The sequence below is a fragment of the Lathyrus oleraceus genome, chromosome 2, assembly GCF_024323335.1.
Source record: "Lathyrus oleraceus cultivar Zhongwan6 chromosome 2, CAAS_Psat_ZW6_1.0, whole genome shotgun sequence".
Lineage (NCBI taxonomy): Eukaryota > Viridiplantae > Streptophyta > Magnoliopsida > Fabales > Fabaceae > Lathyrus > Lathyrus oleraceus.
In genome coordinates this window covers 18,016,659-18,040,423 of record NC_066580.1, presented here as the reverse complement: position 1 = coordinate 18,040,423, position 23,765 = coordinate 18,016,659, and the positions used below count along the sequence as shown (strand labels likewise).

The following is a 23,765-nucleotide window of genomic DNA, read 5'->3' as shown; positions in this document are numbered from 1 at the left end:
AGGAGATCGATGAAAATTGATTTTCCCAGTACTGGACAAATGACCATGTGCAAATAAATGGCTTCAACCATGACTTCTTGAGCGAGACAGAGATGGATGTTCTCGAGATTTTGGAGGAGTTTCGTATTATGAGCTCTAGGGAAATTGTGTAGTACGATCAAAGCAATGGCAATGAGAAGAAGATTGGCGATTATTTGTGTAAGTTTGATATTTGTTTGGTTGTTGTAGTTGAAATATTTACTTTGACTAACATTTGTATCTTTGTTTGTAGGGAGGATGAATCCAATGACTATTGCCTAGAAGAATGCCCTTCACGTTAGGAAGAAATATGAGCGGGGAAGTAAGTGGTCCAAGGACCCTAAGAGTCACCTTGGAGGCTTGTTAGGGAAAGGAAAAATGAGATTGGATGAAAGGGAGACCGTCCTTTGCATAAGCCCCTGAAGATTATCAAGTTTGGTCTAGCTGAAGGGGATAAATCTCCGACTCAGGGCCAAAAACATAAAGATGTCCATCCCGATGACACTTGGGTACCCAAGAAACTATGAAACTTGACGGAACACCCTTGAAATTAACCAATTACTCAACCCATTCAGGGAGCAAGGGACCGTCCCTCTAGAATGGAGACTTTGATGCCAAGAGTTATGTGTGGGAGCATTTAAACATTCTAGTAAACATGCCTAACAACCACAAGATTGGGACTCATTTGGGGTATGGGCAGATGTTTAATTTGATAGAGATACCTATGCTTATGGGCTCTTGTTGGAGTGCTTAATGTTTGATGCATACAATGAGTCAGATAGATTTGTTGCAGATCCTAAGACCAGGATAAATACCATACGGGAAATGCTGACAAAAACCCATAATTCTTTGAAGTCCAATGATGAGATGCAACGCTCTATTTACATGATGAAAAAGTCGCATACGATGAAATATGAAGCTGCCAAAAAGCTTGGCGAGGAGCTTTCCCAAGTGAAAGTCGAGCATGAAACACTGAAGGAAACCGTCACCAAGAAAGAGGCCCTTCTAAAAAGAGGATAGAGGAAGGTCTAGTCGATGTGAAGGGGTAGATAGTTGATGTTGCTGATAAGGCCTTTAAGAAAGCCAAGGTGTAAGTAAATATCTCACATCTACCCTAACTTGGATCTAGGCGAGTTTGAGCTCAAAGTTGTCAAGGATGTCCAGCTGCTGGATGAGGAGAATGATCCCAACCTATAAGTGACTCCCTCTGCATATGAGGAAAACTTTCCAATTAAGTAGAACACAAATGCTCACGGGGATGGGTTAGTGGACGGTGAGACCATTATATCCAACCTTTAAGTTCTTTTTATGATTTTTGTATTGTACATGCAATGTCGCCTTGTTAGAGGTTTTTTTTAATGATAAAGTTAATGCCTTTGAGTCGTATGTCTATTAATTTTGTTTTAACGATGTTCTGTTATTTTTTCCTCTTACTTATGTATTCTTTTAGTTGATCTCAAATCCTCATTAAGATAGTAGCTTAGTAAAGCGATCATGACTCCTTAGCGTAATAACCTATAAGGAGGCTAGGATCAAAATCCAACATAATAGCCTAACAAAATGACAAAGATTCCTTATTAGAATCCAACAAAATAGCTTAACAAAGTGACAAGGATTTCTTATTAGAATCCAATAAAATAGCTTAATGAGGCAGCAAGGGTTCCTTATCAGAATCCAACAAAATAGCATAATGAGGGGGTCAGGATTCCTTATAATGATCCAACAAAATAGCCTGATGAGTTGGCAAAGACTCCATATCAGGATCCAACAAAATATGAAGAAAAAAAATTATAAGACCACTAGGTTAAAAAAATAGGACACCTCATTAAAAATGTATGCCTTTATAGGCAAAAATAATGCCACCTTACCTCTATTATTTAGTGAATGAGTTTTGAGAACTCATACAGAATAAATGCCATCGCCCTATTTGACCAACAAGAAATAATAAAAAGTTAACAATAATAATATCTTAGATTCACTAAATTCCAAGTTCTGAGAACAAGCATGTCATCCCACTCTTCTAACTTATATACGTCATGTGATAACTTCTGGTGCACCCTCTACAATCAATTACCTTCTTTCTCTTATCTATTAAAATATTTACTAACTTAAGCAAAATTACACCAGAGATCTTTTAAGTTTGTTTTAACAAATTGATTCTTTAAGTTTTTTTTGTAACAGCTTGATCATTTAAGTTACCAAACGTGTGCATCGTTATCGTTTTTTAATAGAGTGAATGTGCTAATTATATATGAAATTATTGAGTGGTATGAAAATGATGAAGTGCAACCAAAAAATACAACAGTCACACATTTCTAAATGTTCAAAATATGAGAAAAATAATGTAGAAATCACCCTAAATGATCAAATTGTTAAAAAAAACTTAAAGGACCAATCTATTTAAAAAAACAACTTAAAGGATCTCTGGTGTAATTGTGTCACTAATTTATCATTAGATAATGATAGAAAATTTATAAGTTAAACTCAAATAATGGTAAATACTCATTTTTCTCCAAATTTTTGTTAATCTACTTTTTCTTGTACTAATATAATTTTAATTAATTCTTTTTATTAATTTTTATAATTGGGTTGTTGTACAAGACTATTTTGCTAGTTTACTCATAAATTATATAATCTTCAGTTAAAAGTTTTTTTAATTAATAATCAATTCTTTTATTTCATTTTGTTACCAAATTCGAACTAATTAGCCAAACATAATTGTTCATGAATTTTAATCGAGTTGAATTTGAGTTAAAAAAAATTGTAACAAATTTGAAGATCAATATATTTATGTTTCATTGTTTGGATTAATTAAAAAAGAATGATATGGAACGGAATCGGATGAAATATATATTCACATCTCATTTCATCACTTTCCATCATTTTTTATATCCTCTAATTCTGGTCGAATGAAAAAATTGTTTTATTTCATCTTAAAATATTTAAACAATAGAATGACATTTTTATTCCTTATGCTTTGTTCCACTTCATTCAATTATATAATATTTAGTTAAACTTTTAATTTTTTCAATTTAGCATTAACTTGTTTTGTTCCATTTTATTTGAATTATTGAATTGGATCAAATTCGACTTAATTAACCAAATCGAATTGTTCATGAACTTTAGTCGAGTGAAATTTAAGCTAGAAAATAAAATATGTAACAAACTCGAACCAAATTTCAAGTTGATTCCAATTTTGTCATGTTAAACTGAACAAAGCTCGACTCATTTGCAACCATAGTATTAAAAAAAGTTGCATTTGTCTTCCTCTTCCAACAAATCATATACTCCCTCCGGGTTCTATTTATAAGAAAAAACTATCTTTTGTTTTTACTTACTACGAATATTCGATTCATTGGATCGACTAATCCGGTTGGGAGGTCAATTCTACCATCAAATGGTTTCGGTTCCTTATCGATCACAATTGCAGAAATCGAATTATGGTCATCTCTATCAAATCTAGCGTTAATCACCACTGAACCAACTAAAAGTAAAATTTCTCTGGGACCAAGAGGAAGTATATAAAAACAATGAAAATGTAACCATGGTGTCTACAAGCAAGAGTAAAAGTGACAAATCCATTTTACATACACATTTGGCAAATTAAAACGGTAGAAAGTTCCGCCTAATTCTTCAATGTCTTGACCTATATAGTATAACATATCTAATGGAACACCAACAATGTAGCATTATATTGTTTCTAATGTCACCCATAGATAACTTCTGCTTTATATGTTTTCTCTCAACTTTGAACGTAACACACAGAACTAGCATTCATCATCTCTATCTTTACAATTTGAGTGTGAAGAAATTAAGAAATTAGAACATTAATAGTTTTGATTTTAATATTGGTATAAATCATTGCACATAATCCTCGATAACAAGTTGTTAATCTCTCATCAACTTGGCTATCAATGGTCCTAATAGTTGGCTTTCTCTAAGTAAACTATCTATATTAAATAACAAATCCACAAAATATTCCAATTCAACACATGAATGAAACCATAAAAAGGTAAAACTATTTCAGATTTCTAAAAGAGATTTACATACAAGACAATCAAACCAATGCACATCAGTTTCTTATCTGTTAAACTGCATTTTTAAGGTTTCTAACACATAGGAGAAGATCAGTACCCAACAATTACAGTATTGACTTGGCTCACACAGAACAGAAATTAAGAATCATAACAATAATAAAAATGGTTAGGTTGCATTTCAAATTTCTCATTTTATTAAAAAGAAAAGTACTCTATAAAGTTCCTGAAAATTATTAAAAAGAAAAGTACTCAATTTCAAGAGTAAATGCAAACTAAAACAACCTAAACTAAAAAGAAAGATTCACTAAATTTCTTTATCAGGATAGAAATTACTTCTGTTTATTCGATCATGCCATCGATTCTCGCCTTCTTCTTCTCCTTATATTCCTCCTCGCCACTTAGATTAAGATCACCCAGCTTCTCCTCCAATGGCGGCCCTTCACCGCCAAGTGATATGCCGGGCACCTCATTAGTGATCTCTTCTAGATCTTTTAAGTACAACATATGCTCTGCACATCTCTTCATCAGGCGTTTCATTGCATATGTCTTCTTGATTAAAATCACACAATCTCGAGTCTGTTCCTTCAATTCAATCTCAATATCACTACAATTAGCCTCCCACAAGTCATAACCAAGAGCATAATCACCCGCTTTCAAATCATAACCCAGATGAGTCTTGATACTAAATCTCGTGTCATTCTTTCCCAAATCTTTCGCACGAGCAACCTCAGCATTAGCTAATCCGAATTTGTTACCCTCAATAGTGACCTCTGAAAAAACATCCTTCATATCGAGCACAATATATTCCACTAAATTTTTCCTAGTGAGCGAAGACTTGAAGGGTGTCCTCCAATACATATCACCCTCTAAGCAACACTCCGTCAAGGTTAACGGATCAAACAAAGTAATAAAATCGGCAACATCGGTGCAAATAACAATAGGACCGATATTGCCCAAACTGGAAGCAACTTTAGGTGGCAGAAAAATCAAATCCTGAGAACCAATAGGACAAACTCGAACCGAAAAACAAGTGTATCTATAATCATATGTATCATGAGAAACAAGTTCCTTACTCTCAGAAATCCTCACAGGATTTCGTTCCTTGATAAAATCAAGAAGTTCGTTAACATGAATTGTGTTGGCGAAAAAGTAATCAATACAGTGTTTCATATCATTGATTTTCACAGCATTAACAGCAAGACCATACTTTGAAATAGCATGTTCCAACCAAAAGAAACTATGCATGGGACAATCATGTCGTCTTAATTTCACAACAGAATTCCATTGATCATGATCAGGCTGAAGACTTGTACAAGATTCACAGACACGGTTGCGTTGAACAAACTCAACAAGATAAGATTGTTGAAGAATTTCTCCATTGATAGCCTGTTTCTGAACAGTAACACTAATTTTGATAATCTTTGAATCGGGTTGAGATGGAACTGTTTGAGAACCAACCAATCTCGCATTGTTTGAACTCAGATTTGTTTCTAGTAATTTTAAACAAAAAACTAGAAGCTGATTTGATTGTATCCCTGATTTGCAAGGCTCAGAGTAGGTTTTGCATTGGGGGCAATGTAGGAGATAGAGTTTCTTACGTAACCCTAATGTGATATCGTTTTTTGATCCCAAACATTTAACATCGTCTTCTTCCATTGATGAAAAGAAAAAGGTGTTGTTGATCTATTTGAAATCGAGATTATAGAAAAGGAAAACAGAGTTAAAAAGAGGAAAATTCGAGATTGAAAAAGCGAAGGAGGTTGTTGTTGTTACATACTAGTTGAGGCTTCTCTAGGGTTTCTATTGCTTGGAGGTAAAACTCTTTTTTTAATTTCTTTACCTTAAATATAAATAAATCTCAATAAATTTATTTTCTTGTATTAAATTATAAATGGATTAAATTAATTAAGAGTAAATTAATGTATATAAAGAGAAAATCAAAAAAATTTAAATATATTAAACTATCATTATTAATAAGTGTAATTTTTTTATAATCTTTTTTATAATTAATGTCGCAACAGTACTTTTATTCAATACCAGAGGAGACGGCTCCTACCAGATGATTACGGCAAAGTGTCCTCCTTTCATGTTATCTCTTTGTTGTTTGTAGGATTGTTCATGATACAGTTTAGTGAGAAAATTGAACTAAATCGAACTAAACCAAATCATAGTAAAAATTCACACGAACCATTTCAATTTTATCAAAACTGAACCAAACCAAAATTATTGATTTGGTATTTCAAAATTCCAAATTGTATTAAACCGTTAGAAGATAATTTTTCTCAAACTAAACCATTTGTTAAAGAAACGAGTCGTTAAACTATTTTTTTTTAATTTAAAATTGTTTTTAGTATTTTTCATTTTTAGTTTCGATTCGGTTTCAATTTTGGTTCGGTTTACTTTCTATATGGTTCGATTCTAGAACTATTTCTGAAATATGGTTTATTTCACTAGCCAAACATAACTGTTCAGTTATTTTAATTTAAACTTGGTTCGGGCGGTTCAGTTCAGTTCATGTTTTTTTTAATAACCCTAGTTATTTGCATGGAATTCTTGTCGCTGACAATAATCAAGCCGTCAATGAAGGCCATTGAAAACCTGTCAAGTTATCTTGTAATGGACCCCTCTATCGCATTTATCTTTTTACGGATGATGTTCTTCTTTTTACAAAGGTTTCTAACTCGCAGACAGGGATCATTTTGCCATATTTTCTGGCTTTAAAGTGAATGTTGCTAAATCCACCACTAGAAAAATATTATTTAGCGTCAGCTAGTTTTCGATGCTACACACTAAAAAACCGACGCTATAACCTGTTTAACGCCGATGTTTGGGGGTAATATAAATCATTCGAAGTTAAGACGTTATCGTCGGTTATTTATTGTCGTGTCTATAATAGCGTTGGTTTAATCGAGTCTACATCGAGGCTAACTTACAACCAATGTTAAAACACAAATGTAAAAAAAACTCAACCATACAACTAGCTTCAGTCTGGCCGCGTCTAAAGTCAACTTTAAAAAGTCAAATCTTTGTTAGTTTGGCCGACGCTAAATTTGGGCATCTAATTTCCAGTTTTCTACTAGTGATCAAAGGTGTTCTTCTCCGCTACCACTAACAGGAGTAAAATGGATTTAATTGTCTCCAACACAGGTATCAAGCAAACTCTTACTCTAGATAAGTACGTAAGTTTTCCTAAGTCGCATGGTCGTCTTCAACGCAAGGACTTTGAGTTCATAGAGGAGAAATCAGTCAGATGTTATCATCTTGGAAACATAAATTGTTAAACTAGGATGATCGTTTGACTCTAGTTAGGTCTGTCCTGAACTCCATTACAAATAATTATATGCAAGTGACTTGACTACCTCAGCCAACTTTTGATTTTATTTATAAGATGGCTAAGAATTTTTTTGGAAAGGTAATTCAAACTCTGGTGTACATCTCGTTGGCTTGAATAAAATCATTAAGCTCAGAAATATGGTTGGTCTTGGGATCTGGAAAGCAAGAGAGGCCAATACCTCTATCGGAAAGCTGGTTTGTGATCTCCATCGGGATTGTGATTCCATATAGGTCCATGTTTTGAAGCATAGGTAAATCAGTGAGGAAATGTTCCTTAATATGGAAAAGAAATCAGGATCAGTTACTTGGAATGGGATTATGAAAGCTCTCTCAACTCTTAAAGATGGATTTGAATTTAGATTGAGGGATATAAACTTCTCTTTCTGGTTTTCCAATTGGTTTGAGATATGGAAATTAGCGGAGAAGGTTCTCTATGTGGATGTCCACGATCAGGAAATGCGAGTGAATGATGTTTACTGGGATGAAAAACGGAACTTCAATTCTTTATATACTAATATTTCTGCGGTTATTTGTGACCACCTAAAAGTGCTTCCTATTTATTTGAATTCTCTGATTCTTGACCGTTTAACCTGAAAAGGCAATTTAGACGATATCTATATTGCTCATGATGGTTATAATTGACTCAACAAACTTGAATTAGTTCAGAATACAATAGAAAATAACTCTTGGAAGTGGGTGTGGCATATTCCCGCTTCTTAGAAGGTGAAATTCATCATTTGAACGACTTTTTATATATCCCTTCCTATGAGATCAAATTTGTGTCATCGTTGAATGCTCCAAACGAATTTTTGTCCTAGATACAATAAAGATGCTGAGATGACTCTACACTGCTTGAGAAACTGTGATTTTTCTACTCACTTTTGAAAATTTAATGGCTTCTTGGACCCACTCTTCTTTCAAGGGGGTAGTTTACATGATTGGATTAGACATGACATCAACAATGGTTCTATCTCTTTGGATGTTTTCTGGTGGTTGTGGCGCGCTAGGAAGAAACATTGTCTTGCAAACGAAGTGGTATCTTCCTATAATTTGAAACTCATTATAGTGAATTATGCTAATATGTTAGCTAAATGTTTACTCAAGCATAATATGTCTCATCCAACGAGAACGTTCACGTGAAATGCACACAAAGGTAGTAATATGATTTTGAATGTTGATGGAAGTAGACTCGGTAATATCAGAGTCTTAGGTTTTAGTGGATTGATTTGAAATGATGATAATTTTGCCCAAGGATTGTTTCCTAAATTGAACAATTTTTTGTCCTATAAATAGAGGACTTCCCCTTCATTTTTATACATCCAGAAACGTGAGATATATCACGTTCCTCTCTCTCAAAATTATTTTTATTTGTCTGACATACTTTAAGCCATAAAACTTTGAGAAACATTCTTGAGTTTAGTAAGGAGGTTGTTTTGGGAAAGAGCATTTTTTAAAATTTACCAAGAGTTCTTTTTTCTCTTAAGTAAATCATTATTTCTTAGGAAGTTATTATTTAGGTTTAAAGTTAAACCTGTATAAAAGCTTTTTGGGGGAATTAGTGCAAATCTTTGTTTGGTTTGTGAGCTCCGCCACTTGAAGAAAAACTCTCCTTTTGGGTTCGTGAAAAATAACTAGTGAAAATTGTTCACATCGGTTCTTGAGTTTAACCCTATACAAAAACTCAGTCGGTTCGAGATCAACTCGACATAAAATTTCGGTTCGGTTTGTGGCCAACCTGTGTAAAATATTGGTTCGATTCAGAAGATAGTCAACCAAAATTCAAACTTGGTTCAATATCATCCTGACAAAACCTCAGTTTGGGTTAGAGACTAACTGCTCGATATTGTGTTCGCTGTTTGGCAGGAATACCGACTGCTTCATTCCTTTGTTCGCTGTTTGGTTTGAGGTTAACCTGTAACTTCATTTTCCTTATGTAATGGGATTCATGTGCTTAACCTTTGAAAAGTTCTCAATTATTATTGAATACTCTCAAGGTCAATGTTTAGGGAGAGTAGTAAGTTACCACTTTAAGACTGAACCTCAATAAATCTCTATTGTTTTCCATTTTCCCTTAACTTTTTACTTCCCGCTTATTTTCTTTATCCTTACTTTCGCTGCATATCCAAACATTTTCATTAAAATATTTTCAAACTCTAATTTAGAAAATAATTTTGTTTTAAACCATCATTTTCCAAACCTCCACAATTCACCCATTCCCCATTGTGTATGGAGTCACATGTTCAAAACACTTTTATATCTTCTATCTGTTACTAACTAGGTGATGAGCTTTGTGCTCGTACAAGAGAAGGACAAAATGGAATAACGTATCTATTTTGTGAGCAAAGTGTTCAAGGTTGAGGTCAGGTACCCGAAGATTAATAGGCTTGTTTTGGCAGGCGTGATAACTACAAGAAAACTCATACCCTACTTTTTTTTTATAATTTCATTTTAATTCTAAATTTTTTATGACAATTCAATACAATTGAATAATTTTTCAAAATATAATTGAATGAAACACATTATATAATGTCAAATAAAATTCATCGATATGTTAACACTTAATAATAGTATCAAATTCCATAAAACAAGTCATTTCTATAAAAATTCATAAGTTGGAAATAATACAAAAGTAAATTAGCAATCACTTTTAGTATTAAAATTACATAAATTTATTGATCGAATATCAGTTTACTAGAAATATTGGTGGTGAGTGAGCAATTAGGATTTAAAAAATAGTTTTTAGGCATATACTAATTTTATTTTTTTATTTAAACTAATAATAAATCACTAATTTCAAATAAACTAGGGTGATCAACATATTCACAGGTTGAAAAACAATAATGCAATATCCGAACTAAAATTATGCGAGTTTGATCAAATATAACTATAAATAAATGAGTTCAAATAGTTAGTAAAAGGAATTGCTAATTCCACCTTAAGAGGTGGAAAAACACCCTATGAGAAAAAATGCCCTTATAATTCCGAAAATGCGTCTCTAGACACATCATTTGTCTCACTGAAATATGCCTCAACTGAGTCTCGCCTCATAATTTTTCAAATTTTTGTTCCGGAGATGCATCTCCGGATTCACTCTATGTGTATCCTATTTGTTCTTAACTGAGACACACTCAGTTTAAGATAAATTGATTCGAATATGTATCTCCTGAGTTACCTTAGATAGAATATGAAAATGCATTTTCAGACGCATTTTGATCACATCAAAACACGTCCAAAACTAAGTGTCACTCCAATTTTATTTTATTTTAAATTTAGTCTGAAAATGTATCTCTAGACCCACAATATCACTGATTTCATCCTCTTTACTTTTAATGTTTGTCTTATAGAAAAAAAATCAATTGTAGATATAACTATAACATAAGTTTCTGTATTTTTTTTATTTAAAATTTAGTCTGAAAATGTATCTCTAGACCCACGATATCACTTGATTTCATGCTCTTTACTTTTAATGTTTGTCTTATAAAAAAAATCAATTCTACATATAACTATAACATAAGTTTATGTATTTTGTTCTGATTCAATGGATTATGTTCATAATAAATTTATTTATAGAATTAAAGCATAATTTAAAAACGAATGAATTATAGATGATGTGTCTGAATTTTTTATTTTTCACGAGATAGAGAAAGCCATCCTTAAAATGCATTAAACAATTCTAGTAAATTGATTCAATTTATATAAGTGGATTCGTGAGTCTGAGACACCCATATCAATTATCTTCTTTCTCTTATCTAAAAGATTTATCATTTAGGGCAGCTCCAGCGGTGGATTTTTCATGCAGTGCTTCAGCGTGGCAAACGAACCATACGGTTTCCTGTTGATTGGAGTTGCAACAATGCAATGCAACGTTGTTTTATAATATATATTAATGATTAACTTGTTATTCTATTTTATTTGAACTATTGAATCGGTCACGTTTGAACTAATTAGCCAAATTGAATTGTTCGTAAATTTTAACCAAATTGAGTTTAAATTTTTAAAAAAATATTAACAAACTCAAACTAAATTTTCAGTTGATTTATTGAATCGGATTAAACAAAACTCAACTAAATTTGACTCATTTGCAACCTTAATCTCAATACTCGCAAAATATTATATACCCAAACAAACAACTGTTGTACCTAGAGACAATCAATAATTAGCACTAAAATTAAAATTTTATTTAATTTTATATTAGAGATTAATTGAAATACACTGTCAGTGTAAAAGGGTTTTACACCATCACTTAATTATAAACGTTGGATATTAAAAGAAATTTGATTTTTATTTTAAAAATTTATAAAGTAATACAAACGGGTGATGGTGATGAAGCGACGGTATAAAACTTTTTATACTGACAGTATATAATAATTAATTTTTTTATATTATTACCGGTGTTATTATTATTTTTTATTTTATTTCATAAAACTCATTCGGATTTTCGTCAATAAATAATTGTACGTTTACTATAAGTCAAATTTATTTTGGTGTCCCAAAAAATTTGCATTTGACTTCTCAATCCTACAAATCGTATAAAACACAGAAAATGTAACCATGATGTCTACAGATACGTGTAAAAGTGACAAATCCATTTCACATACATTTGGCAAATTACAACTGTAGTAACATAAAGACACTACATGAATGTAACAGTTAAGTAGCTTCTAATACTAACAAATTTCTAGTTTTCACAGTAAAGCAAATTTCCCAAACTTTTAATGAGTATGAAGAGTGATGGAACCTAAAACACAAAAACTTAAATGGAGTCTATGTTTCAGTTCATAAACATCACAGAAAATCCAAATCCAACACTAGTGACTTCTTCAACTTTCTCTAACTAGAGGAGCTACTTTAGGCCAAAAACAACATGTACTAGAAGAGAAAGAGCACCAACAAACAACAGTATTGGTATAAATCTTTGCACATATAATGCTTGATAAAACTATTTCAGAATTCTAAAAGATTACGTAAAAGACAAATCAAACCAATGCAATTAGATTCTTACATGTTAAACTGCATTTTTAAGATTTCTAACGCATAGAAGAAAGTATATGAAAGGATCCGGTAAAATGCTGAGAATGCATAAAATGCTGAAAGTTTCGTGAGAAAAATGCAAATTTCTTTATCAGGATAGAAATTACTTTTGTTTATTCGATCATGCCGTCCTCCTCGCCTTCTTCTTCTCCTTATATTCCTCGCCACTCAGATCAAGATCACCCAACTTCTCTTCCAAAGTTGGTTCTTCGCTGCCTAATGACATGCCCAACACCTCATTAGTGATTTTTTCTAAATCTTTTAAGTGCGACTGACGCTCTGCACGTCTCTTCTGGCAAACTTTCTCTTCAGATCTCTTCTTGATTAAAATCACACCACCTCCTATGTGCTCCTTCAATCCAATATCACTATCACTACACTTAGCCCCGCACAAGTCATAACCAAGAGCATGGTCACCATTTTTCAAAAGATGACCTAGATGAGTCTTGATATTAAATCTCCTCTCATTCTTTCCCAAATCTTTCACACGAGCAACCTCGGCAATAGCTAAGCCGAATTTCTTACCATTAACAGTAACCTCGATAAAAACCTTATGGATATTGAGTACAACATATTCCACTAAATCTTTGCTAGTGAGCAAAGATTTGAAGGGTTGCCTCCAATAGATATTATCATCTAAGAAACAATGCTTCGCGGTTAACGGATCAAACAAAGTAACAATGTTGGTAACTTCGGTACAAATCACAATGGGACCGATATTTCCCAAATGGCAAGCAACATAAGGAGGCAGAAAAATCAAATCCTCGGAACAAATGGAACAAACCTGAATGAAAAAAGTGTACTCAAGACAGTAATAACTACTCTTCCTATCATGAGAAACAAGTCTCTTACTCTCACAAATCTTCACAGGATTTAGTCCCTTGATAAAATCAACTAACTTCTTAGCACAAACTTCATCAGCGAAATCGAAATCAGTACCGTGTTTCATCTTATTGATTCTCACAGCATTAGCAGCAACACCATGCTTCAAAATAATATGTTCCAAATACAAAAAACTACGCGCATGAGAACGATGTTTCCTTAATTGCACAGCATAAACCGATTGACTAGGATTAGCCTGAACCCTACTACATGGTTCACATATTCGGTTGTCATGAAGAAACTCAACAAGATAAGATTGTTGAAGAATTTCTCCATTGATAACCTTTTTGTGAACATAAACCCTAGTTTTGATACTCTGTGAATTGGATTCAGATGGAACGATTTCAGCACGGAGCAACTTCACGTTATTGCAATGGAAGTTGGTTTTAAACTTATTAAAGCAAAATGATAGAAGAAATGTTGATTGTGATGATAGTTTGACCCATATTTTAGGGAGGTGTAAGTAGAAATTGCATTGGGGGCAACGTACTAGTTTGATTTTGTTGGGTAACCCTAATGTGATATCGGTTTTTGATTGCATGCATATATCGCTCAAGGTTGCTGAGTTTGGGAAATCGTGCTGGCAAGAGGGAAGGGTGTGGGATGTTTGATCATGATTGTCTTCCATTGATCAATGGGAAAAAGGTGTTGATATGTTTGAAATCTAAAGTTTAGGGTTTAGTTGCAACTTGTTGCGGCTTATATAGGGGTTTTGTTGCTTCCAGCTGTGTTTTATTCACTAAATACAAATCTTTGATAATTTATTTTTAAATCATTTTAACAAAACAAATTTAATAAAAGATATAATATCTCAAATAATACTCTATTGATTATGAAGATTAAGAGAGAGTATAATATCTTTAAAAAAAATATTACTTTCAATGATTTTTCTAAAAATAATCATAAATTTAAAATTTGGGTCTTCAAATATTACAAATGATTCATTTTATATTGTTTTAACATCTAACTTTCATATTAATGAGAATGAACAATGTTGATTATGAAGGTTAAGAGAGAGTAGTATGGAAAACTTTCTATGTGATCTTGGTGGCATTGTTGATTACATTTATATTGAGTGAAGCTTGATATATATACACTTAAGTTAGTTGGAGAATTTGAAAGATAGTTAGTGTTTAGATAACTTTCCTAGATGGTGCAACTAACCTTTTAACTAACTTTTACATACTTCTATATATTACTCTAATATCCTCCCACAAGTTCATAGTTGGATCAAGGAAACAACTTTAAGTTTGGATTTGAAATCATGAAAAATTATATGAAACAAGAGCTTGGTGAGCGTATCTGCAACTTGTAATGTACCAATAATATGTTGAATGGCAAGCTTGTTAGAGAATACCCTTTAACGTACAAATTGAAAGTCGAGCTCAATGTGTTTAGTTATTGCATGGAGAATCAGATTGTGAGCGACCATGATTGCACTAACGTTGTCACAAAGCAGCGTTAACGTTTCCAGCTTGATATCCAATTCTTCAGGGAATGATTCAATCCATAACAACTCATTTTTGTATGTGCAAGAGCTTTATATTCTGCTTCTGAGTTAGATCGTGCAACCAATGATTATTTCTTGGAACTCCACGATATGAGATCGGAGCCAAGACAAACACACGAGCCAAATGTGGAGCGCCTGTCATCATGGTGACTTGCCTAATCAAAATCGCTATAGGCTTTGAGGAATAATGGTTGCACTGAGTTTGAAGGACTGAGGAGTAAGCCATGATCTGCAGTTCCACTAAGATACTAAAGGACATATTTGACTACACTCTGATGTGTCTCTAGTGGTTGTACCATAAATTGATCATAAGCCTTGTTGACACTGAAGGCAATGCCTGGTCTTGTTAATGTAACATACTGAAGTGCACAAACTATGGACATGGAGTTGGTGGGATTGGATAGAACATCAGTGACATACTTACTGAGTTTGCATGAGCTGAACATTGGTGTATTCACTCCATTATCTCCTACCATGTTTACTTTGGCCATTAGATCTTTTATGTACTTGTATTGTGTGAGAAGTGTTACCTCATCGTGCTTCTCATGAACCTCAATTCCTAGGAATTATTGTGGCTTCCCAAGTTTCCTGAGAGAAAACTTATAATCAAGTTTGGAAATGAGATCATGGATTAGTGATGATGAGGTACCTGTAATCAAGATATCATTTGCATACACCAAGGCATAAAGTGTAACATTTTGGTGTTGGTAGATGAAAAGTGAGTCGTCGCATTTGCTTGAGGTAAAGACATATTGAAGTAATGCTTGATGTAGCTTCTCATACCAAGCCACACGGGCTTTTTTGAGTCCATATATAGCCTTTTGTAGTTTTCATACAAGAGTGGTGTCACTAGTCACAAACCTTGGTGGTTATTGCATTCAAGAAGGTATTTTTAACATCTATTTGTTGAATTTCCACTTGAAGGTGAGTGCTAGTGAGAGTATGACCTTTATGGTAGTTAGCTTAACCATTGGTGAAAAAGTTTCATAGAAGTTAAACCCCTTGTTAATGAAATCCATTTTCCACAAGCCTTGATTTTTGTTTATTTATAGAGCCACCAGGATTTTTCTTGACTTTGTAAACCCACTTGTAACCTATGGCTTTCCTGTGAGTTAGAAGAGTAGTTAGGACCCGGGTACCATTATTGAGCAGTGAATTGAACTCAGTTTGCATAGCATTAAGCCACTAAGGACTAGCTAGTGCCAGTTTGATTATTGTTGGTTCTTAATGTACTAGAAACACTTTGGGCTTTAAGTGACCATTTTTGGCCCTAGTAAGCATGGAATGGTTGTTGACAGGTTGAGGTGGAGGTGTTGGTTTGAATGTGAATAGAAAAAGACAAAGACTTTGTGGTTTGTGAAACATATTTAGAAACAAATGAGTTTGTATCCTAAGGTGATTTATTGGTCAAGTTAGCATCAGACCTGAATTGATGTTGCACAAGTGCAAAACTTGAAGTTGACTGATTGAGATTCATGTCTTGGTGTTTAGAGTGATAAGGTACAACTGACTCAACAGAGTTACCAGTGGACACAACTATATCATTTAGAACCACTAGGCATTAATGAGCATGAGTTGGTAGGAATAGGTTAGACCTGTTGTGGTGGTCCAGAGTTAGATTGATGGCTCATTTCTATGTTACTAGATTCAGGTGGAGCATTTGAATATAGGTTGTAATGTGGGACTTGATACATGGGAGGAGGGATTGATACATGGTACATGGGATGAAGGAATGAGACTAGTCAGAGTTGATTTGTGAGACTATGATATATTTGTGACTAGTTGAGTTTGTAGGCTCAAGTAGGGAAATTTTACTTCATTAAACTTGACATCCTTTGGGATAAAAATTTTACCATATTTTTTCATGCATTTGTGGCTCTTGTCTTTATGAGAAATTCCTAAATAAACACACTAGGTGCTTCTAAAGTACAACTTGTGTTGGTTATAGGGCCTCAAGTGTGTATAGCATGAGCATCCAAAAACTTTGAAATGAATAACTTGAATGATCTAATGTAGGTAGATAAATGATAAGATATACTGTAGTGGTGAAGTTATGTCCCTGTAGGTCTAAAGGTAAGGATGCATAAGCCAAGAGAGTCAATCCCATTTCAACAATTTGTCTGTGTTTTCTTTCTACTGTTCCATTTTAGTGTGATGTATGAGGGTATGTGATTTTGTGGATGATACCTAGTTCATTGAGGAACTTTGTGAACGGTCTAAATTCTACACCAAAATCTTATTGTATGGCCTTGATTTTTTAATTGAACTGAATTGTGATATAGTTCTTGAACAACTTAAAGGCATGTAGTGCATCACTTTTCTTCTCTCTTGCACTTGATCTTAAAACACCAGGTATTTTCTACCTCTCTTGCACTTACTTCCTTACATTGAGGATAATGTAGGATTTAAGTGTAGGGTAGGCGTTTAGCGCTTTTATTTACTTTCTGTTTTTCCGAATTTTTGCTATTATGTTAGTTTTATGTCATTGGTTGTTTTTTTATGTCATAACGTAGTGTATGTTTTAAGTCTTTGCATGTGTTGTCAAGTCATTTATGCGTGATTTCTTGTTGTTTATTGAATCTCCAAATTTCTTAAGTCCTACCCAAAAAAATCTACTTGAAAAGACTTGAAATTGGTAGCACGATTAGAAAGTATATATGCTACAAACGAAAGAGAGGCTAGGTTGAGGAGACTTAGGAAAATTGTTGCAAAATCGTTATCGTCCCAACACCTCAAGCATCCCAAATATGGAGATCATTTTGAATACATATTATGCCATAGCCTTAAGTTATTGCCTTCTAATAATCCTTGAGTAGTTTATCTAAGCAGTCAACAACATCTTAAAACACACATTACGTAGGGAAGTTGATGCAAATAAGTGAATGATCACGGGCTTAAAAAATGAATAAAATAGGAATGTTCCTTCTTAGTTAGACGACTCTCACCTAGTCATTTATCCTTATCCTTCTATTAATTAATGATTAAAGCCAAAGTGCACAAATTAATAAAACTAGATCATAATCAATAACAAATTTGCCTACTATGTGCGTGATAGGGTAACAAGCTTAATGTGATTGCGCTAGAATGAAAAGGGATGAAAAAGAGGATGAGTGATTTAGGTTTAGGCATAATGGCATGATTCGTATTGGTTTTCATAGGAGGGAGACTTTTGACCGCGAAATGCGGAATTGTGTTTTCATGATATCCTTAGTGTATTGTTAAAACCTATCAAATCAATTTTGGCCGAAACGGATTTTGAATGCTATGGATTCTTTAAGTATTTATACTAAATTCTTGCATTTACACAATTTTCATATATGCTAGCAGCTTGCTTGAGGATAAGCAAAGGTTCAAGTATGGGGGAGTTTTATAATCACAAAACACATCGCATTTCCAAATCAATTCACGTGACATTTTAGCTTATTTTGTCTCTTTTTTATTGTGTTATGCTGGTATATTGTGTTTGTTTCAAGTATTTTCTAGGTAGGAGCATCCATGCAGAAATCAGGACGAAAATGACGAAAAACAGAGAAAAAACCAAGATTTGTACTCATGGCGTTCACCATGGCGCTTGTCGTGACGTGGTAGCCATGGGCGCCACCTAACAAGCAAGAAAAGTCAAAGAGAAAGGTTTTTGAATTCATGTAGTTTTCCATGAGGTCATGGCGTTCGCCATGGACTTAAAACCCATGTCCTCCATATGACGTCCTCCTGAAAAATAGCAACATGAAGATTCAGTTTCTCCCCACTTCAATATATATTTCCTCCACTCCTCCAACACGAACTCTAGATGTTTTCTACCAGTTTTAGCTCTATAAATAGGCCGAGTTTTCAGTTTTTCATCATCCAAGCATTGTTAGGCACAAATATTAGTTCTTAAAAACTTCAATTTCTCACATCAAGGGATTGTTGCAAAAATTAGTGTTAAACTTGGTGTTTATTTTGAAGCAAGTTTATATTCCATCATTTAAGTTGCAGCAAAGTTTTATTTCATGTACCGAGTTGAAGACTCCGTTTGGAGAAAATTGCAGTTTAATTTTCAGATTTAATTTACTTTCTCTTTCAATCATTTATTACTGCCATTGTTATTGTTTGAAGCTTTTACATGTCATTTTTACTAAATTACCTTTAATCTTGCTTAGTTGTTATTTTAATTGTCAAATTTATATGCTATTAATCTTGTCATACCATTTTAATTATCAATCTATATTCCATTGCTATTACTACTTCCATGAACATGTCTAATTTTTTTTACTATTATTGATATTCTATTTATGTTTGTTCACGTATCCAATTTGCAATTTGAGTGTCTGCATCAACAGAGGAAATTATCGTGTGATAGTTCATTGTAATCAAAATGCTTGTATCAAACTTATCAAAATAGTGGAAGATCTTGATTATTTCTTGATGGTTCTTTAACACCATTAGAGAGTGGAGTTGGCAAAGTGAGGAAGGACGTCGAACAACTATACATCTCTGTGTATCTTTTCCTTATTCTCATACCTCCTTTAATTTTATAGCATTCATTAATATCGCCATCACATTAGTGTATTATTGCATCATTTGTACATCATTGAGATTAGACCGTGCTTATAGAGACTTAATATGTAAGCTTAGGTATGTGATACATCAATCTTATTGGATAATCACAAAGTCAATTATGTCTTAAATGAATATCTATGTAAATGTTTTTAAATCGCTATGTTTAAAGCAACTTTAGTTGTCTTGTGATTGACTTGCATTCGAAGTAATCAAGTTTTTAGTGATATCTTGTAATATTTCACTTGGTTTAATTCATTGAGATGTTTCCAAGCTCTCTTAGTGTTATGTTTTGCTTATGTGCTTCTTAAAATCTCTAATTTCTTTTATGGGACTATAGCACCTCAAATTTGCACCCCCCATTCATGCATTCATTTCATTTTTTAGGTCATTTATCATTCCATCTTGCATTGTATCATTGCATTCAGCATTGGCATCAAGAAATTCATCAGTGCATTTTCAAGTCATCTGGGGCCCATAAAAGTGAACTGAAAGTCAACTGAGGGCTAGGAGGTGGAGAAATGGTTTGAGACACTTCATTCATGTCCAAAAGAGGTCTATTCATCATGTCAAACACTTATCTTGAAGGATTTGAAGCCAGATCAAAAGTTTCCAAAAATGGAAAGTGACCTGTAATTTCAAGTTTCCAAAAATGGCAAGTTTTTGGACCACATTCAACTTGACTTTCCAACATCAAAGAAGCTTCAAATGAAATTTTGTTCAACATGAAAGTTGAAGATATTTCTCTCCCATTTCCAAAAAGTCCAAGATCATGAGCATCTGATGAATGGTTGGGAAGTTATGAGCAAGTGATCACCAAGTGTGCATGAAACTTCAAAGTGCCATAACTTTTGATTTAAAACTCCAATTTAGGCCACTCTTTTTGCAAATTGCATGTCATGACCAATATTTTCCAAATTTATCATTGCATTGCATGAAATTTAATCACATGATCATTTGTTCATGCATGTCTATTTTGGAGGGAAAATGAAGAATTTAAATTTGGTGCATCATACATGAAAAATTCCAATGCCATTTTGTTCATGAACTGATTTTAAGTGATTCTACACCTCCACATAACACTGTTCACGTGTGCCTTGCCATGCATAGGTGTTTTTACTAATTTTGCCATGCACCTCATATTTCATTAATCTTCCATTAACCATTGTCTAATTACATTTTCAGCATGATTAACACATAGTATAAAGCCTTAATCATAACAGAATTTCTCATTCTTACACATTCTAGATCTAGAAAATTTCTTTCCCTCCAATTTTCTCTCAATTGAAACTTCAAATTTTTGCACATAACACATCAAGATCCTTGCATATTCTGGATTATTGAGCATTGTTGATGAAGGATCAAGCATTGATTTGAAGATTTTGGCCAAGAATCAAGCAAGTTGAGCTCATGAAGATGAACATGGAACTTGAAGATTAAGCTGCGTACAAGCCATTTCCAGCATCAAATCATGCATAAAGCTTCAGTACACAAGTGGATGAGAAGATTTGGATACTTTTGAGGCCTCAAATCCATTGAATCATCATTTTGTTCTTCAAGAGGTTAGAAATCGAATCTCACTATTCTTAATTCTATTGCCATGATCTTGTAGGTCTTTGAACACTGAGAATTCTGATATAAATTTTATTGAAAATGGATGGATATTGGTGAAGTTATGTTGATTCAAAGTTTTTGCACATCATAATGTTTTTGCTCGATTCATGAAATATAGCACGAATTAGGATGTATTAATCATGGATTTGGAATGTGCTTGGAAGGACCATTCGAATGGTGTAAAATTTGTTGAGTTCTGGTAATTTTCATGGCGGAGCTCCGCCTGTCTCGCCGGAGAAGACGGTTGCTCCGCCGTCTGCAACTGTCCTAGGGCTTTGCCTAGTTGTCGTCCACGCATGCGCCTGCTTGGCGCTTCCATTGGTCAGGCTTCTTTTGACTGGCCTGCGTGTCCTTTGACCGCTCACGTGTGCACCACTTCAATAAGTGAAACGCAACGCTTTACTGTAGCGCCTTGCAACCTTCCCGTCTCCAATTCGATTCCCAGCGAATGCCTTTTTATTTTTCCACTTGATTTCCTTCATTAGTCCAAACGCGGTGTTTTGATATGCCCTGGGTTCGATTCTAGGCGTGGACAATTCCAATTAATTTTTCCTGAGCGCCTCTATTTTTGACTGCATACATGGTTCGATTCCTTCATGTAGCATTTTTCCAATTCCCATTCAATAACATTTTCCACATGTTTTCCATTTATTTCATTATTTTCATGCAATTTGTAAAAATCATAAAAAATAGAAAATGAATCCAATTAAATCCAAATTTTTTCTCACATGTTCATCTTAATGTCTAGTATTTTATGATGTCCATTTCCTGATTTTATCATTTCTGGATTTTTGAATGTGAACTGGTGTTTGAACATGTATGCAAATCTACCATGCTTCATTCAATTAATTGTGGAATGCTCATACTTGATCCAATTGCCATGAAATTTAATATGCTTTGTCCTAACATGTTGCCTGATTTGTGAGCTTTTGTTTGGCATTTTTAGCATTTTTCATTTCTGTTTTGGACACATGAATGTATGGTGTGACAATGTGTGTCACACATTTTGATGTTGATCTTGTTCATTTTCATTGACATGCCAGTTAAGCTCTTCTGATTTTAATTTTTTGCGTGCTGCTTGTGTTTAACATGTTGAGCTTGTATATAAATTTTCATGATCATGGGATGTGTTTCTGATTTAATGTGGAATTTCTCTTCTTGATATCCAATTGTGAACACCATTGTCTGCCTTTGCCTTAGCATGATCATTAGATGGATTTGCTTTAGGATTTGAGTCTGGTCCTTTTTAGGACATGTTCTTACTTGAATAAATGTGCTTCATGCTAAATATTGGCTGCTGTTTTGATTTTTTGATTTGCCTTTGACCCTAGTCTTTGCACTAGTGGTTTGTACTCACCTTTTGAGCTTTGCATTTCAGGTTCAAGCTTCTAGTCCTAATGGTTGATGTTGATCTTATGACTTGAGATGCAAATTTGCTTTGTCCACTACCTTTGTTGTGTTGGAGGTACCTTGGTGTTGAACTCACTTGAGTTGTTGACTTGCATTGTGAACATATTGGTTGTAACACTGTTGACTATCTGTTGGATTTGTCTGAATGTGAATATTGACTTGTTTGACTTTCTCACAGGTACATTAGTCGCTTTTAGCTCATTGATTGAGCTTTGCTTTGCTTGTGGTTGGCATACCACCTAGGTAATCATCCTCTAACTCCATGTAGTCTGGAAGCCATGTCGTTTCTTTTGGCAGGCATTTGGCTGAAGTCCTCCTTAAGAGGCAATGACTGTGATTGTTTATATTTGTGCCATGTACTTCAAGTCCTCCTAAGTGAAGAGGCAATTGGCAGATAGAAGGGATTAGCAATCAATCCCCTGCTATTCAGTTGAGTCTTTCATTATGCTCGCACTACGTGCTGATGCTTTTGAATAAACACCCAAGATCTTGTATATAGAGTCAGTCAAGTGGAGTAGGGTCCCTCATTCTGGATCCCCACGTTTTCATTGATTCAAGCTCACCCAGGCCCGGGTTAAGAGCTATGAGGTCTTATCCTCATTACCTTTAATCTGCTCACCCTGACGGTCAATGTCAGTGGTTAAGAGCCCTCAGATACCCTTCCAGTGTTGGCTTGTTTGTCGAGGTTGATATAACCCCTTGACTAAAGCCCAGCCTTGTTTGAGCCTCTTGTTTGCATATAGCGTGTGTTGCTTGATTGCTTGTTTGATCGTTTGTTTGAGGAGTCAGATGTAAGACCAGCGATTGGCTATCTGTTTCCTGTTTTGTGGAGTTAGATGTAAGACCAGCGATTGGCTTTCTGTTTCCCGTTTGTTTTTGGAGTTAGATATAAGACCAGTGATTGGCTATCTGTTTCCCGTTTTGCTTTGGAGTTGGATGTAAGCCCATTGATTGGCATTCCATTTCCGGTTTTTGTTCTCTTTTGAGACTTGTTTTTGTATCCCCATAGGATTGCTAGACTTCGTATAGTCTCTCGTTTGCATGTCAATTAAGGTAGCACGGTTCCTTCGTCTAGGACTTCCTTTCTTGCGTGAGCATTCCTAAAACACAAACAAACTTTACCTTCTCTTAAGGACACGTTAACTCCTTCTACTACAGGTGAGTAAGTCTCCCAAGGTCGAGCATCCGGTAGATTGCGTAGTGACGTTGTTCACCTAAAAAACACAAAACAAATAGAAATAGTTTAGCCGAACTACGGCAACTCTGATTCTCATGTCCAGATGAGATACGTAGGCACAAGATGCGATGTCTTGTCGAGTTTGATTGACGACTAACATTTAATTCTTGCTAGTTTTCGCCCTCGTTGCGATTCTTTTCTCTCGCCCTCGTTG

The 23,765-nt window shown here is 34.2% G+C and overlaps 2 protein-coding genes across 2 annotated transcripts; both read right to left on the bottom strand.

Annotated features, from left to right (window-relative positions):
- Nucleotides 1-4,394: 4,394 nt before the first annotated feature.
- Nucleotides 4,395-5,711, bottom strand: LOC127121676 (uncharacterized). Its single transcript, XM_051052128.1, has one exon. The coding sequence runs from the start codon at nucleotides 5,709-5,711 to the stop codon at nucleotides 4,395-4,397; it is 1,317 nt and encodes a 438-aa protein (XP_050908085.1).
- A 6,829-nt stretch (nucleotides 5,712-12,540) lies between these two features.
- LOC127121674 (uncharacterized) lies at nucleotides 12,541-13,945 on the bottom strand. The gene has a single exon (XM_051052127.1). It carries the CDS (start codon nucleotides 13,927-13,929, stop codon nucleotides 12,541-12,543), a length of 1,389 nt encoding a protein of 462 aa, XP_050908084.1. The 5' UTR covers nucleotides 13,930-13,945.
- Between the last annotated feature and the right edge of the window lie 9,820 nt (nucleotides 13,946-23,765).